The following is a 15901-nucleotide window of genomic DNA, read 5'->3' on the forward strand; positions in this document are numbered from 1 at the left end:
TTTGTAAAGAAATACAGCACGTCTCATTTTGGGAGGAAAAAACATTTTAGTCGATTGTAGTTTCTTGTCTGTATTACGATGTTTCATTTTATTTAAAGCGGCGATTCATTTTGAAGTTATTCCAACCGGACTCTGTCTCAGCAGAGAGCCGCTCAGCGTTTCGAGCTGTGTGAACGGAACGGAGGACGATTCTCGTTTCTTGACAGCAACAAGACAAGAGTCCCAGTTAGTGACTTTAATACACACAAAAGTGACAGACGATATTTTAATGGCTTTGCAAGGGGTTAAGAAGCAGACTTACTGCTTCTGAAGAGCAGTGAATCAAAGAGCCACAAGTCATTGAATCGAAGCATTGCTTCAATGGTTCACGGCTTCAAAGTGGAGTTGCGCTGCAGAAACGGTTGATTACAGACCCGCTACAGACCAAACCCTGAATATCCGACTTTACTTGTACGTCCGTATGACTCTCAAACTCGGAAAAATCCGTATAATTTACGGACTGTAGGTTGACATGAAAACCAAAGCTGTGTTCACCGCGGGGACACGTTCGGCACTATTGGGGATTATTCAAGATTTTTATTTATTTATTTATTTGCCGATGACGAACGATGCAACTGCATCGGTCCAAACCGGTCTGAATCCGGGCCTGCCTTATTAAACTGTTGAAGCAACGACTGAACTGGGGGAGGTCATGATAATCCTCAAACAACTTAACCAGACTAAAAACTAGAGCTCAAATAATATTGGTTTTTTGGGGGGCCAACAGGGCATTTTACTTCACATGGAAAAATTGTGTACTTTTTTGTTTTCAGCTGATTTAACCTAAGCGGTCGCGAAAAGTACAGATTTTTTTCAGTTCCCAGTGGAGAAGGGAAGATGAGGCAAATGGGACAACTCGAGTCGGTAAGTTTAGGAGATTGCATGAAAAATCCTTCTTTACATTCTGTTCCAGTAAAATCTGTCTAAATGATCTTTACGCAATAATTTTGTTAAAAATATACAAAAAGCAAGTTTCACAGAGTTCAACTTCAAATGTCTGCACAACAGTGAGATATAAATGGGAGAAAAAATATATTTTCACTGAGAATCGGAACTCCACGTGATCAGTCTGGACCAATCACTGCTCAGCTTTCACATCCTAGCAGTGTGTATAAACAATATGGCAAGTGCCGGTGTCACCGACTGATCGGTCCCGCCTAAAAATTGGTCCACCCTGCCTTCACTGCGCATGCGTGATATGGGACCACAGCAGCACGTGTGAGACTTAGTCTCAACACCCAAAGCGATGAAATGGAATAATATGATTATTAACTATCAGATGACAAAGTAAAATGGTTTGTGTTTCTGAGTAGTGATGCTATTTTTTGGCTAGTAGAACTGGAACCACTCCATGCACCCAGGGGATGATGGGACCATCCGCCCTTTTCAGGTTTCAAATCCCGCAAAACCCTGGAGAGGTCGCCACGCTGCGAGATCTGCACTGAGACGTTCTGATCACGCTGCACTTTAACTGCTGCACACGGACAACAGCATTAACATCGAAATATAAAACTATTTTTATATTGTGCCTAAAACTCTCATCAATATATTCTCTGGGTTTACAGACGTTGTTATTGTGTTTGTTTTATATAAACATGCGAGAATCACAGGTCGTCTCTCTGTTATTTTCAATGGGAGCTGCTGTGAGCTACGCTCGCTTCCTGATCATGTCGTTCTGGGGGAAAGTGAAGTTTGCTCTTTAACGTCTTGATTATTGTTCTTTACAACACTGTTTGTCCTCTTTGTTCGAGACTAATATATATGTCTGAAATTCGGTTTCCATTTATTAAATTTCATGCAGATTAAATGTAGCAGACACGCATTATTTGTTATAATTGTTTTAGCAAGTTTTCAGGGTATCATGCATCAAGTCTCTTATTAATGTGATGAAAAGCATCAAAAATACATTTTGTAGTATAATATTCATTTACAATTGTCATCATGTTCCACCTTAGAATTGGAATATAATATATAAGATATACCTTACTGAATTTTCATGTGGATTCTCTTGTTTTGACTGCAGCGACTCTCTGGCGCGCAAGGGATTATGGGATATGTGAAAACCCTGGATGAAAGAATCTCCATCCGAAATCAACAGGGGGCGTGGCTAGAACCAGATCCTTTCATAAGTGAAAGAGCTAACTTATTTTGAGCCTTTTTTTAAACATCACCTCGGCATACATTGGGTATTTTTAGCTACTAACTGTAAATATCTACTTTGAAGACACCAGCGACCTGTTATCTGAGGCATTGTTGAATAAAGTGGGCGGAGCTTAATACGTCACATGACAGCAAGAACGACGTCTGAAGTAGACGCAGTCCATAAAAACCACATTCATCAATTAAACTCTCAGGAAGAAATGTCTTTTTAAAAAAAACAATAATTTGAAAGCATGATGAAGAGTCTGCACATTTGTACAGCAGAAAAGCGTTTGTGGAAATAAGACGAGAATAAACCTGGTCTCAGCAACAATTTTAAAAAGTGCAATTCAGTGTGACCAGTGTTTTCACAGAGCAGACAACTGAAAAACACCGAAGTTAACGTCACAGCTCAAACACAATGAAGTTAACTTTGTGTAGTTTTGACTCAAAGTGCGCAACTGCAGAGGAAACGTGCCAATGAAAACTCTGCGTCACATTAAAAAAACAAGCTCCTTTGTGTTTTGGCTTGGTTCTTTATTCATTTTAAGTGCACTTACCTTGCTGATGTGGACGCTGATCATAGTCCTGCTTAAAGGCTCATTCTCATCACTAACAGCACAGTGAGTCTGGCAGCGTTGTTTTCTCTCCTCAGGTCCTCCCTCCGTCCTCAGGCTGGGGGCGGAGCCGTGTGTTACCGATACACCCACCAACCCCTGATTGGTCAGTGTGAGGAGGAGCGCACGGATATCTGATCCCGATTGGCTGAATTAATCACAAAAATATTCCTGGAAAGACTTGCGTTAATTTTTCTTTACGTTTTATTCAGAGGAATTTTCAATATTCCTAAATGGATTTATTACAGGACTCTTGATAGTTTTGCAATGGAAAATATTGAAATACAAGTATATTTTAGATTTATATTTCCCCTCTTTTAATGTATGTTTCCATTTTAGTACATTTAGTACATGTTAAAACTATCAAACGTGTGCTGTTTCCTAAAAGTGTTAATATATTTTTGTACATTTTCGTTTTTTTGTTTCATGTTCTGTATTGTAATGCCATGATTCCACACACTCCAATACAGTAGGTGGCGGTATAAACACAAAGAAGAAGAGTTTTTTTTTTTTTAATTACTATTATTATTCTTAATTAAGTGATAAACTTCGATGGACTCACATGAAGCCCAATTGGAAGAAGAAAAAGTTGTAATTTCTTGACTGGCCGCTCCAAAATAGAGAGAATCTCAATAGGAGTCCATGTTAAAATGTCCAGCTTTAGAGCAGAAATAAACATGTTTAAAGCCTGGTACAAAAAAACAGTTTTGGTCTCTACAGATAGTTTCCCCCTTCGCGATAACTACATGCAGGAGAGAAGTTTTTTTTCTAACTTCTTAGTTTAAGATATGTTAAGCCCAAAATTTCTGTATAATTAGGGGTGTGGCTGCTTTGGAACATTCTTAACCCAGAGTCTGCTTGATGCATGTTGTGGTGGGCTGTGCCTTTTTGAGTATTTTATTTCAAACACCTGGAATAATATGGCTCGTTTTGTGTTGAGATGTCCTAACAGATCAGTTAAGATGTCTTTACTGCATTATTTGTGCTGAGTGAAATTCTCATGGTGTTTACTGTTTTATGGTAACAACATTAGCACTTTAAGCAGCTATTGTTAGCCTGTTTCATAGATAGATAGATAGATAGATAGATAGCTTTATGAATCACCACAGGAACATTTCAGTTGTCAAAGCACGCCAGGTACCTCAAAAAGATAAAAATTAAAAAACAGTAAGAAAAACTGAGGTAGAAACACACAAGAGTGCAGCTGGATCCGATGTCAAGTCCAAAGCTAAAGCCCATTAATGCGCAGTGTTGTGCTGATTTACCTTTATTTGTTTCATGATATTGCATGTATGTATCATGGATTGGAGGATATAGAAATCTACCATTTATTTTTGCTAATGGGATCAATAGATGTTGACCGTCAAACACAAGACAGCGAATGATAGGCCATGTTGAGATGATGACATCATGCATAGCGGAAGTGCCCCCTCAAACGAGACCAATTATGCCTCATGATAATCCTTCCTTTTATATTAAATCAGATTGAACTTTATTAATCCCTTGGGAGGACTTCTTCAGGGAAATTGAGGTTCCAGCAGCACTGTATAGTAGCACACAGGGTAAGAAGCACACAGAGTATCAAAAGTGAAAGTAAAAAAAACTAAAATTGCAAATATAAATAACAGACATACTGAATGCTACTGGTTTACTGCTACTACTGTTCCTCTCCCTCCCGTCCTCTGTTTTCCTGTTACTCCCCCTCGCCCTGTTTGAGGGACAAAGGAGTTTTTCAGTCTGTTGGTCCTTCACTTGGGAAGGAGCAGTCTGTGGCTGAAGAGGCTCCTCTGGTTGCTGCTGATGGTAGGGTGACTGGCATCGTCCATAATGTCCAGCAGTTTCTCTAGTGTTCTCTTCTCTGCCACCATCACCAGAGAGTCCAGCTTGATGCTACAGAGCCAGCCCACCAGTATGCCTGGATGTGTACGTCTTTGACACTGGCTACTACGGACTGGTAGAACATCCACAGGAGTTTTATATATTAGAAATATTACTGGGACTGCTTTCTTCCACCTGCAAAATATAGCGAAGATTCGTCCCATCCTGTCTATGGCTGATACTGAGACCCTGATGCATACATTTATCTCTTCTAGATTGGACTACTGCAATGTTCTATTTTCTGGTTTACCGCAGTCTAGCATTAGGGCTCTCCAACTGGTTCAAAATGCTGCAGCCAGACTTTTGACACAAAGCAGCAAGTTTGACCACATTACACCCATTTTGGCGTCTCTTCACTGGCTTCCTGTCCCAGTGAGATCAGATTTTAAGGTTCTGCTACTAACCTATAAAATTATTCATGGACTGGCACCTCCCTACCTAGCTGACATAATTAAACCTTACGTACCGGCTTTACGTTCTCAGGGTGCAGGACTACTTTGTGTCCCTAAGGTGAATAAGAAGTCTGCAGGTCACAGAGCTTTCTCTTATTGTGCCCCTGTTCTGTGGACTCCCTGCATCAATAAAACAGTCAGATTCTGTGGAGATTTTCAAGTCCAGACTTAAGACGCACTTATTTTCCCTTTCATATGGCTAGCATACTGGTACAGTTTTGTTTTACGCTTTTTACTCTTTTAATTCATGTTATTAGTAATTGGAGCGGGCTGTGGCCTCAACTTTACCTAAATTCTGGGTTTTTAGTGAAGCTTAGGGCTAGCGGCCGGCGATCACCTTAGTATTTCTTCTATTTTTCTTGTTGATTAATGCTGGCAAATTATACAGTATTTTTTTGTCTTTCTGACGCCTGATTCTGTTTTTCAATTCAATTTCAATTTATTTTCTTTATATAGCGCCAAATCACAACAGAGTTGCCTCTAGGCGCTTCACACAGGTAAGGTCTAACCTTAAACAGAGAAAAAACAATCAGGCATCAGAAAGACAAAAAATACTGTATAATTTGCCAGCATTAAACAACAAGAAGAACAGTTTAAGAACTGTTTAAGGTGCAGCTCCATGCAGAGATGGGAGTTGTGTTTGTGTTGGTGACCCTCCTGTCCTGTGCGCCAATAGCATTTCTTGTATATTCGTCCATGAATTGTTCTGTGAATTATTTCTGTAATTTATGTTTGTAGCATGGCCCAAGCAGAGGGTCACCCCTTTGAGTCTGGTCTGCTTGAGGTTTCTTCCTCAGAGAGAGTTTTTCCTTACCACTGTTGCTCTGGGGGTTGGTAAGGTTACACCTTACCTGTGTGAAGTGCTTTGAGGCAACTCTGTTGTGATTTGATGCTATATAAAGGAAAATAAATTGAAATTGAGTTTCCTGCAGATGTTAACCGCAACCTCTTCAGAAAGTACAGCCTGCTCTGTCCCTTCCTGTGCAGGTGGTTGGTGTGGGTTGTCCAGTCCGAGGTACTTGTTGGAATCCACAGCCTCCACCTCAGCTCCCTCAATCAGAACTGATCCCAGATAAGTGGTTGAAGATGTATTTATGTATGTGTTGTTCAATTTTTGCATTTCATCTCTATATTGTAAAACACTTTTTACAATATAGAGATATAGTTTTTGAGGATGCACAAGCAAATTTAGTTGTGTTGATTGCTGTGCAATGACAATAATGGTGATTCTGATTCTGACTTTGGAACTTCTTGTCTGAAAGTGCTTTATAAATGAAGTTATAAGTCAGAAAAACTACTGCCCCCCCATCCCCTCAAGACAAGTCAGGATTTAACAGTCATGGTGTCATGGGTCGTCATCGTGTCTGTGGGAATGGGGCTGAAGAAGGCAACCATTGTCTGTTCGGAAGGAGGAATGGTGCTCCCAGAAAGGATGCAGGCAGGAATATTCGCAGAAGTTCTTGACCTCGGTGTGTGGACGGGATTGTAAATCAGTTTGGACAAAATCATGTTTCAAATGTAAATTAGCACTTCTCATAAAATAACATCAGCAAAGACAGCTTTAGAGATGACACAGAACACAGGACACATGCAGTAGTGTTCAGAATAATAGTAGTGCTATGTGATGACTAAAAAGATGAATCCAGGTTTTGAGTATATTTCTTATTGTTACATGGGAAACAAGGTACCAGTAGATTCAGTAGATTCTCACAAATCCAACAAGACCAAGCATTCATGATATGCACACTCTTAAGGCTATGAAATTGGGTTATTAGTAAAAAAAAGTAGAAAAGGGGGTGTTCACAATAATACACTCAACAAAAATATAAACGCAACACTTTTGGTTTTGCTCCCATTTTGTATGAGATGAACTCAAAGATCTAAAACTTTTTCCACATACACAATATCACCATTTCCCTCAAATATTGTTCACAAACCAGTCTAAATCTGTGATAGTGAGCACTTCTCCTTTTCTGAGATAATCCATCCCACCTCACAGGTGTGCCATACCAAGATGCTGATTAGACACCATGATTAGTGCACAGGTGTGCCTTAGACTGTCCACAATAAAAGGCCACTCTGAAAGGTGCAGTTTTGTTTTATTGGGGGGGATACCAGTCAGTATCTGGTGTGACCACCATTTGCCTCATGCAGTGCAACACATCTCCTTCGCCTAGAGTTGATCAGGTTGTCAATTGTGGCCTGTGGAATGTTGGTCCACTCCTCTTCAATGGCTGTGCGAAGTTGCTGGATATTGGCAGGAACTGGTACACGCTGTCGTATACGCCGGTCCAGAGCATCCCAAACATGCTCAATGGGTGACATGTCCGGTGAGTATGCCGGCCATACAAGAACTGGGACATTTTCAGCTTCCAAGAATTGTGTACAGATCCTTGCAACATGGGGCCGTGCATTATCCTGCTGCAACATGAGGTGATGTTCTTGGATGTATGGCACAACAATGGGCCTCAGGATCTCGTCACGGTATCTCTGTGCATTCAAAATGCCATCAATAAAATGCACCTGTGTTTTTTGCCCATAACAGACACCTGCCCATACCATAACCCCACCGCCACCATGGGCCACTCGATCCACACTGACATCAGAAAACCGCTCACCCACACGACGCCACACACGCTGTCTGCCATCTGCCCTGGACAGTGTGAACCGGGATTCATCCGTGAAGAGAACACCTCTCCAACGTGCCAAACGGCAGCGAATGTGAGCATTTGCCCACTCAAGTCGGTTACGACGACGAACTAGAGTCAGGTCGAGACCCCGATGAGGACGACGAGCATGCAGATGAGCTTCCCTGAGACGGTTTCTGACAGTTTGTGCAGAAATTCTTTGGTTATGCAAACCGATTGTTTCAGCAGCTGTCCGAGTGGCTGGTCTCAGACGATCTTGGAGGTGAACATGCTGGATGTGGAGGTCCTGGGCTGGTGTGGTTACACGTGGTCTGCAGTTGTGAGGCTGGTTGGATGTACTGCCAAATTCTCTGAAACACCTTTGGAGACGGCTTATGGTAGAGAAATGAACATTCAATACACGAGCAACAGCTCTGGTTGACATTCCTGCTGTCAGCATGCCAATTGCACGCTCCCTCAAATCTTGCGACATCTGTGGCATTGTGCTGTGTGATAAAACTGCACCTTTCAGAGTGGCCTTTTAACCCAATTTCATAGCCTTAAGAGTGTGCATATCATGAATGCTTGGTCTTGTTGAATTTGTGAGAATCTACTGAATCTACTGGTACCTTGTTTCCCATGTAACAATAAGAAATATACTCAAAACCTGGATTCATCTTTTTAGTCATCACATAGCACTACTATTATTCTGAACACTACTGTATGACTGAAATCTGTAGATGTCGAAGACAAAGAAATATTGATTGATGTTTTACAGCTGAAAGATGAAGTTTATTACAAATAACTATAAATACAGGTGAGCTACGTTAACTCATAAGTAAGTCGGGATTCGTCTTTACTTGCTGTCAAGTTATGGACCCTGAAAATTGAGACTACCTATAAAAGTCCATTTTGATTTGACAGTTTTTATGAGGTATTGTAAGCATGGACGATGATTTCTTTGTCCTCCTCCGGCTGCTGCAGGTCAGCGATGAGGGCGGACGATTCTGTGTGAAGGATTCCTGACGATTCACAGTTTTTGGATGCGACTCTTTAGATCCTTACTGCCGGTTCAGATTGGGCAGGAATTTATACACGTGCCTACCACACGCAAAGCCCTCTGCACTGACGAAGTCCTCATCAATGCCCTGCAGCAGCTGGGGGAGGAAGAAAAACAGCCCAAACCCATCCAGGAGGGAATCACGCTTCAAATGGTCAAAACTATTATAATATGGTATTAGCAAGGTAAGCTAATTTAAAAATTTTTTTTGGTCAACTTAATTAACTCACGGTTTCAGATAACTCACGGTCTGATTTTGTGGACCCTAACTCGCACAGGTTAACAGGGCTCACCTGTATATCCAACAACCAACCAATGCACATCACGTTGTATGAACTCAGGTTGGCAGGCGCCATGTTGAATCGTTCAGCATTTGCATAACAAAGACTTCCTGTCTGTTTTGGCCCCGCCTAACCGGTGGCATAATGAACCCTTGTTTCTTGTTACTGTAAAACATGCACCCTGATTGAAAATGAAGAGGCTCATTTTGCCTCTTGTAGCTAAAGTGACCAAGGGTGATGGGGGTCCTCAGCCATGCTTGACAGCATCCTGCTCAGTGCCGCTCTCATTGGTCTGACATCTCTGCTATTATGGCATTGTGGGATAGCTCACCCCAGGTTGACCTCGCCGGACTACTTTCACTACCCTGCTCAGCATGCCACTGAATGTGTCTCGTCCCACATAGATCTCTTTCAGTGCAGCTTCTTGTTCTGACTTTAACACAAAGTTAACACCCAAATGATGTAAATGATAAACCATTCCAGTTGTATTTTTCTGAACTCATCCGCATCAAACTCCATCGTGTCAATGTTTACAATGTGCTTGAGCAATAACAAGTGAAGTTGCTCATGAACTTTAAGTTTCTTAAATATTTATTACAGCCACTCTTAAAACTTCAGTTATCGTTATAATTTTATTACTGGGAATATATCCCAATTATCTGGGAACTACTTTTTGCGTAGGAATTCATCAAGCACGTTGTCCACGGGCGCGTACTAACACAGAATATCCAGAAACTGGATAGTTGTTCGGCCATAACGAGAGCATCCACTTTTAGCTTGTCATAAACTATGCTAGTGGCGCTCGTGAGAGTGCGGTTTGACAGCATTTTAACAAACAATGCACCCTCTGCTAGGCAAATTATGTAATGACACCGTTTCTATTTTTCTGTTTTGTTTAATTGGTAAAATAAAAGTTACAGATACCGATATGTTTGTGAAAGGCTCCTACTGACTGATAATATCGACCAGCAGATAAACTAGTCAGGATTCACTTGGAGCAAGTTGTGCTTCAGTCCTTAAAATAACCACTAATGGTAAAAGAACTATATTTTTTTCTGGCTTTACTATCTGATGTAGATGCACAAAACAATTTACAAACACTTCACTGATTCTCTCTCTCTCTCTCTCTCTCACACACACACACACACACACACACACACACACACACACACACACACACACACACACACACACACACACACACACACACACACACACACACACACACACACAGTTCAGTGCTCAGGGCTGAGGAGTGAGTGAGCAGCTACACCTAGTGGTGAAACAACAGAAATGTACCAGTTACTGATTTGAATCATATTATTTAAATGTGCACTGCAAAAGATGATGTTGTGTCACTGCTTTACATAAATACAGAGGACATGTGCACGTTTTCACCACTGTTGGTATCTAAATGTGTGCTGGTACATTCTGTGACACTCAAGACATTTGGTGTCTGAAGTATTTCTTTGCAGCATGTTTGCTGTTGTTTGCTGCATGCACAGAAGTGCACGTCTCATATTGTCCGCCTGTGCAGTAGCTGGCCCTGTGCTTTCGTTGCACGTTGTCGTGCACTGCATCTGTCTTCCACATGTGTTAGATTTGTGTGCAGGTATGAAGCCGCCTGTCACACACGCTGCAGCACTCTCTCTCTCTCTCACACACACATGCACTCATTCAGCCCATTCCTGTGCTCACGACCCTGGAATTTCCGGCTCGTCGAAGAAAAGGCGGACTGTTGGATTGGGGGTCCTGGGTATACTTTAACTGTTTGCAGAATGGTGGCTGCCTTTGATTTAGAGTGAAGGGAAGAGAGCGGGAGCAGGTTTCAGTGAACCAGAATCAGAGAACAGAGGTGAAAAGGCTAATTGGGTTGAGGTCACACAGACAGGAAGCTGGTGCTTGGGACTGGAATGAGACTTGGGTAAGCGGGGGAGGGCTAGTGCGGAAAAAAGATGGAGATGAAGGGGTAGAAGATGGATGTGTGCAGACACACAGGGCCGAGCCTGATTTCAAACTGTCCTGAATCAGGCTTCAGTTCGATTTATTCAATTTGTAGAGCGCCAACTCACGACAGCGTCGCCTCAAGGCGCTTCACACAAACAACCCAAAAACAAATGAAAATAAATTAAATGATTAAAAGCACAATAAAAAAAAACACAATTAAAAGAGTAAAAGAAGTATAAATATTAAAAGAAATAAAAACATAAATAAAACGCATAGTAGCAATTATGCTAACGAAACAAAATGCGTCTTCAATCTGGCATTAAAAGTGTCCACAGAATCTGACTGCTTTATAAACACTGGAAGACTGTTCCACAGAAAGGGGGCCCAATAAGCAGGCAGGAGGCTACGGTCCTTTCGGACCAGAACCTCCCGCCATAAGAACAGTTTTTTCCCCGCTGCTGTTAGCCTCATCAACAAGAACTTTTAGAACTCTAGATTGTTGCTATCACCATTTATTATCACCATTTATTTATCTTAGCTCATACATCTGTACATTTTGTAACACTGCTATATTGTTAAGTTTTATTATATATTACTTGTTTTACTACTCTTTTTTAATGTTAGCACCAAGTACCGCAGCAATTTCCTAATGTTGTGAACTTGTTCACTCATATGGCAATAAAACTTTTCTGATTCTGTTTCTGATAAGAGAAAGCTTTTTATTCACCCTATAGGAGCACAAAATAGTCCTGCATCCTGCACGCGCAAGGCCCGGGCCGGAACATAGGGTTTTATTAAGTCAGCCAGGTAGGAAGTAGAGGTGGGCGGATCGATCCTAATATCGATAATGTCGATACCAACGCTGGTATTGATATTGAATGATCCTCGTGTAAAAAGATCGATACTCAAGCTTTTTTTCTCTCCCGCACGCGCTGACTGCTGCGCATACAGATTCATCAAAGTCTACTCTGTCTGTAAGAGCAGCGCTGCACTGTGTCACACAACACAGAGCAGCGCACCTTCCCCCCTCTGGTCTCTTGTTGTTGCGCCATCATGTGGCTCAGCGGCACCAGCCAATTTTGTTGTGGTGTGTTAATTTTGTTGTATTGTGGTTTGTCAGCCCTCTACCTCAGGAGATTTTGTTTTAAATTGTGTTGAGTGATATTTTTTTAAACAAAAATGTTGATTGTGATAAAGTATTTTGTTGTCACATACAATGTTTGGCGAAATTCTGTCCTAGGTCTTTTGGATCCTTTGGATCTATGAAGCTTAAATATGAAAAAGTATCAGTATCGATATCGGCAATACTGGGCCTGTATTTACTTGGTATCGGATCAATACCAAAATTCCCGGTATCGCCCACCTCTAGTAGGAAGGTGCCAGACTGTGAACAATTTTATAAGCCAGTCGGAGAGCCTCAAACTCTGCTCTCACAGAAAGAGATGTCAGAACGGGTGTAATGTGGTCAAATTTCCTGCTTCGTGTCAAATGGACTGCATTTAAATAACGCTTTTCCATCTTTACAATAATGCCTCACATTCACCCTGATGTCAGGGTGCTGCCATACAAAGCGCTCATTACAACCAGGAGCAATAGGGGATTAAAAACCTTGCCCAAGGGCCCTTAGTGATTTTCCAGTCAGGCTGGGATTTGAACAGAGGATCTTCTGGTCTCAATCCCAATGCCTTAACCACTAGACCATCACCTCCCCCATGTCAAAGGTCTGGCAGCAGCATTCTGAACCAGTTGGAGACCCCTAATGCTGGACTGCTGTAAACGTCCTCTGCATTTAGAGCAATGAAACAAATATTCAGCATAATATGTCAGATATATGGATCAGGTTTTGGGTTTAAACCCTACATAAAACAAATGTTCCAGATACAGGGAAAGTAGAAAGAAGGCTTTTAAATATACTTTAAACCATATGAACCAATTTCTTCAGAAAGTAATTTACTGATTTTAAATGCTCCAAAACTCATATTTTGATAAGAGTGGGGATTATATGGTTCAGAAAACATGCACAGCTTCAAAAACATTAACAAAACTAACAGATGTTTCTTGAAACTAGTCATTGCTGTGAAATGAATTGATTACTTTGAGTATCAGTAGCAATCTTTTGAGCAATATACCTGAATTCATAAGTCCTGTTAGAAGTGACTTTTCACAAGTTAAATTAGACGACATCAAATCTCAGGAGTATGTATTTAGTTCATGCACTTGAATAGAAGTTTTTTTGTGGTGTTGTCAGGTTTTTTTTTCAACTTTTTCTGTTTCTGAATTCTTTTTCAGATAATTTTTGCAGAACTTTGGTTATGTCTGTTATGCACAATTTGTCATTGCTTTTAGGCACTTGGTTTCTGATAACTGGAAGACAGACAAACAGGCATAAAATTGGAACCTCCATCCAATTTCGGTGGTGTAGGTAAATCCATAACAGAAAAATGAGAGTGACTGAGGCACTTTTGATTGAGATATAATGCAAAATGTACACCAAATGGACTTTTCACTACTAAATTCAAATGTCCACAAAATCCATAATCCAGATCAGATCTGGATCAAAGTTTGTCATTTGATAGTGAGTGTCAGTCTGCACCTCACTTTCAAATATGACAGTGATTGGGGCATGTTTCTAAACCAATAAAATTTTTTACACGAATCTGATTGGTTAATCGTGTGAGATTTCAGACCGTATAATATCGGGGTAATGGTGGCAAAATATTCACCCATTTCCCATTTGGATGTATTACTCTGCGCCCTGACCGGTGTTGAGACCGGTGATGAGCTGTCATTCCTGTCAAATGCCATTCCTGTCCTGCGCAATATTGTCGGGACGCGGAACTGTCGATTTATGCAACAGAATGCACAATTCGGCAGAACACCGGCTGCGCGCTGCTAGCTGTTAGCACTGTTAGCTGAGAGCGAGAAAGTCACATACCGCTGCCACCGCCAAAATGGGTGAATTTAAGCTATCAGATGAAAGTATTGATGTGGATTGTGATACAGAATTACTGTTTCACATTTGATGCATATGATGGATTTTCACGTTTGATAGATTACTCCGTGCCCTGACCACTGTTGGAGTGACGCTTGGCTCGACGGTAAGCCTTGCCGACCGAATTACCTACAGAAAAATAAACTGTGCAAACGATAAAATGGAATTGAATTAGAATGGGAATAACCCTGTTGTGTCTGATGATAAATATGAAAGAACAGGCTCTTAATAATTATTAACTATCGCATACTGTATTTTTTTTTTCTCAAGAGTTGTTTTTGCATAAGTTAGAAAAAAACAACAGATCATAAGTTTAGGATAAATTACTTATCATGAATTTAATTTTCGAAGTAGCACTAATGACAACACTCATACTGAACATAATTTCACTTGCATAGACTGATTTTGGAGATCAAGCAATAATTGCAGATGGGCTTTCTGAGGTCCCAGATAGCTTTTCTGATTTCCTTTTCTAACTTTCAGAATTTAGTAAATTAGCATATTGTCCATTGATACTTATGTGTAGACACTAGTCCCTAGAGGCAACTATTTTTGGTTTCAAATCTGGGCAAATGCAGTCCCAGAAAATTCAGAATGTGACAAACAAGAAACAGGTGTTGTAAACAAGTCAATGCTGCTAAAAATACAAACTTGCAGAAACAAAGATACTATTCTGACATGGTTTTGCACACAAGACTGACATGGTTTTGCACATAAGACCGGCATAGCATGTTTCAAGTACACACATATATGTCAGAAGGTGGGGGGGGGGGGGGGGGGCATACCATATTCTGTCCGCCCTGGTTGAAAAGGTTGGGGGGACATGTCCCACCTATCCCCCACCAAACTGCACCCATGCCTACAATCAAGGAACTTTATGGAAGAAGTGCAAGTGTACTGCCATTGAAGGTAAAAGGAAAAAATGGGGCCCAGCGCCAACAGGAACTCAAGGAGGTTGGAAAAAGGGCCTGTGTCATCAGACGAAGGATTGTGTAAAAGAGCACTGAGCCCGAGGCTGATAAGGAGCAGCTGCTGAAAAAGTGAGAGAGAGAAAACTGGGACTGAGACAACAGCCGAGCTGATCTTGATGACATAAATGGGCACATGCTCACATTTATTGTGCGACTGAGTCAAATAAATCCACAATCCTCTCCGATCTCTGGGAAAAAAAAATTCAGACAGACATTTTTGCATTTAAGAAAAGTAAATATTTTGTGGCTGTGAGGTGTTTTGTTTAAGGGCGGAGCTGGGATTTGTTAGAGGCTGTGCAGACCTACTGTGGCAGGAAGCGGTTTATGTCCTTCCCTTTTTTCCTCGATCAGATTTCATTTGCATTCTCACTACAACACAACCAACATTCCTGAAATCCTGCTCAGTGTCTTGGAAAGATCATTGTTTTCAAGCTGCAGAAATCTAGTGCACTTGATCTGGGATGTACCTTATTGGAGATTTATTTATTAATTTTATTTGTGCTTACCAGTCGAGTGAGTATAAGAGAAATTGTGGAGAGCTGGGCATGTCCCAACTTGTCCTCTAACACTCCGAAACGGAGGTGTTCTTTGTGTCGCTTCATCAGCGAATCGGTCGTGACGCGCGAAGCCTCCGCGCGGCTTTCCATGACAAAATCTCTTGTTAAAAGTGAAGTCTGCCGGAAAATGGCTGATGTCCAGCTCTTGTGATAACCAGAGAAATTGCACACGATGGTCCCGGCTCCACACAGCCATCCGTTTAGAAATGAACTGGTGGTTTCTGCCTCTCGATGGCGGCTCGGAGCGTGGCGCACCGTGCGCAATTGTGGGCCGTCCTTAAAGCTGTAGTAACACTCCTTATTCTCTGTGAAGCCCGTAAAATTTTCACCGAAAGCCAGAT

The 15901-nt window shown here is 41.3% G+C and overlaps 1 protein-coding gene across 5 annotated transcripts in view; it reads right to left on the reverse strand.

Moving 5' to 3' along the window:
- tns2a (tensin 2a) overlaps positions 1-15901 on the reverse strand; it is a 198640-nt gene that overhangs the window by 160879 nt on the left and 21860 nt on the right. The window contains exon 1 of one of the 5 annotated variants that reach the window (XM_034172180.1): positions 2739-2873. The exons of the other annotated variants lie outside the window; for them this stretch is intronic. Within the exon in view, the coding sequence (XP_034028071.1) occupies positions 2739-2762 (24 nt within the window). The 5' untranslated portion in view covers positions 2763-2873. Of the gene's footprint in view, positions 1-2738; positions 2874-15901 lie in introns of those variants that run through there. 5 annotated transcript variants of the gene reach the window in all.

This window comes from Thalassophryne amazonica, chromosome 6 (assembly GCF_902500255.1).
Source record: "Thalassophryne amazonica chromosome 6, fThaAma1.1, whole genome shotgun sequence".
Lineage (NCBI taxonomy): Eukaryota > Metazoa > Chordata > Actinopteri > Batrachoidiformes > Batrachoididae > Thalassophryne > Thalassophryne amazonica.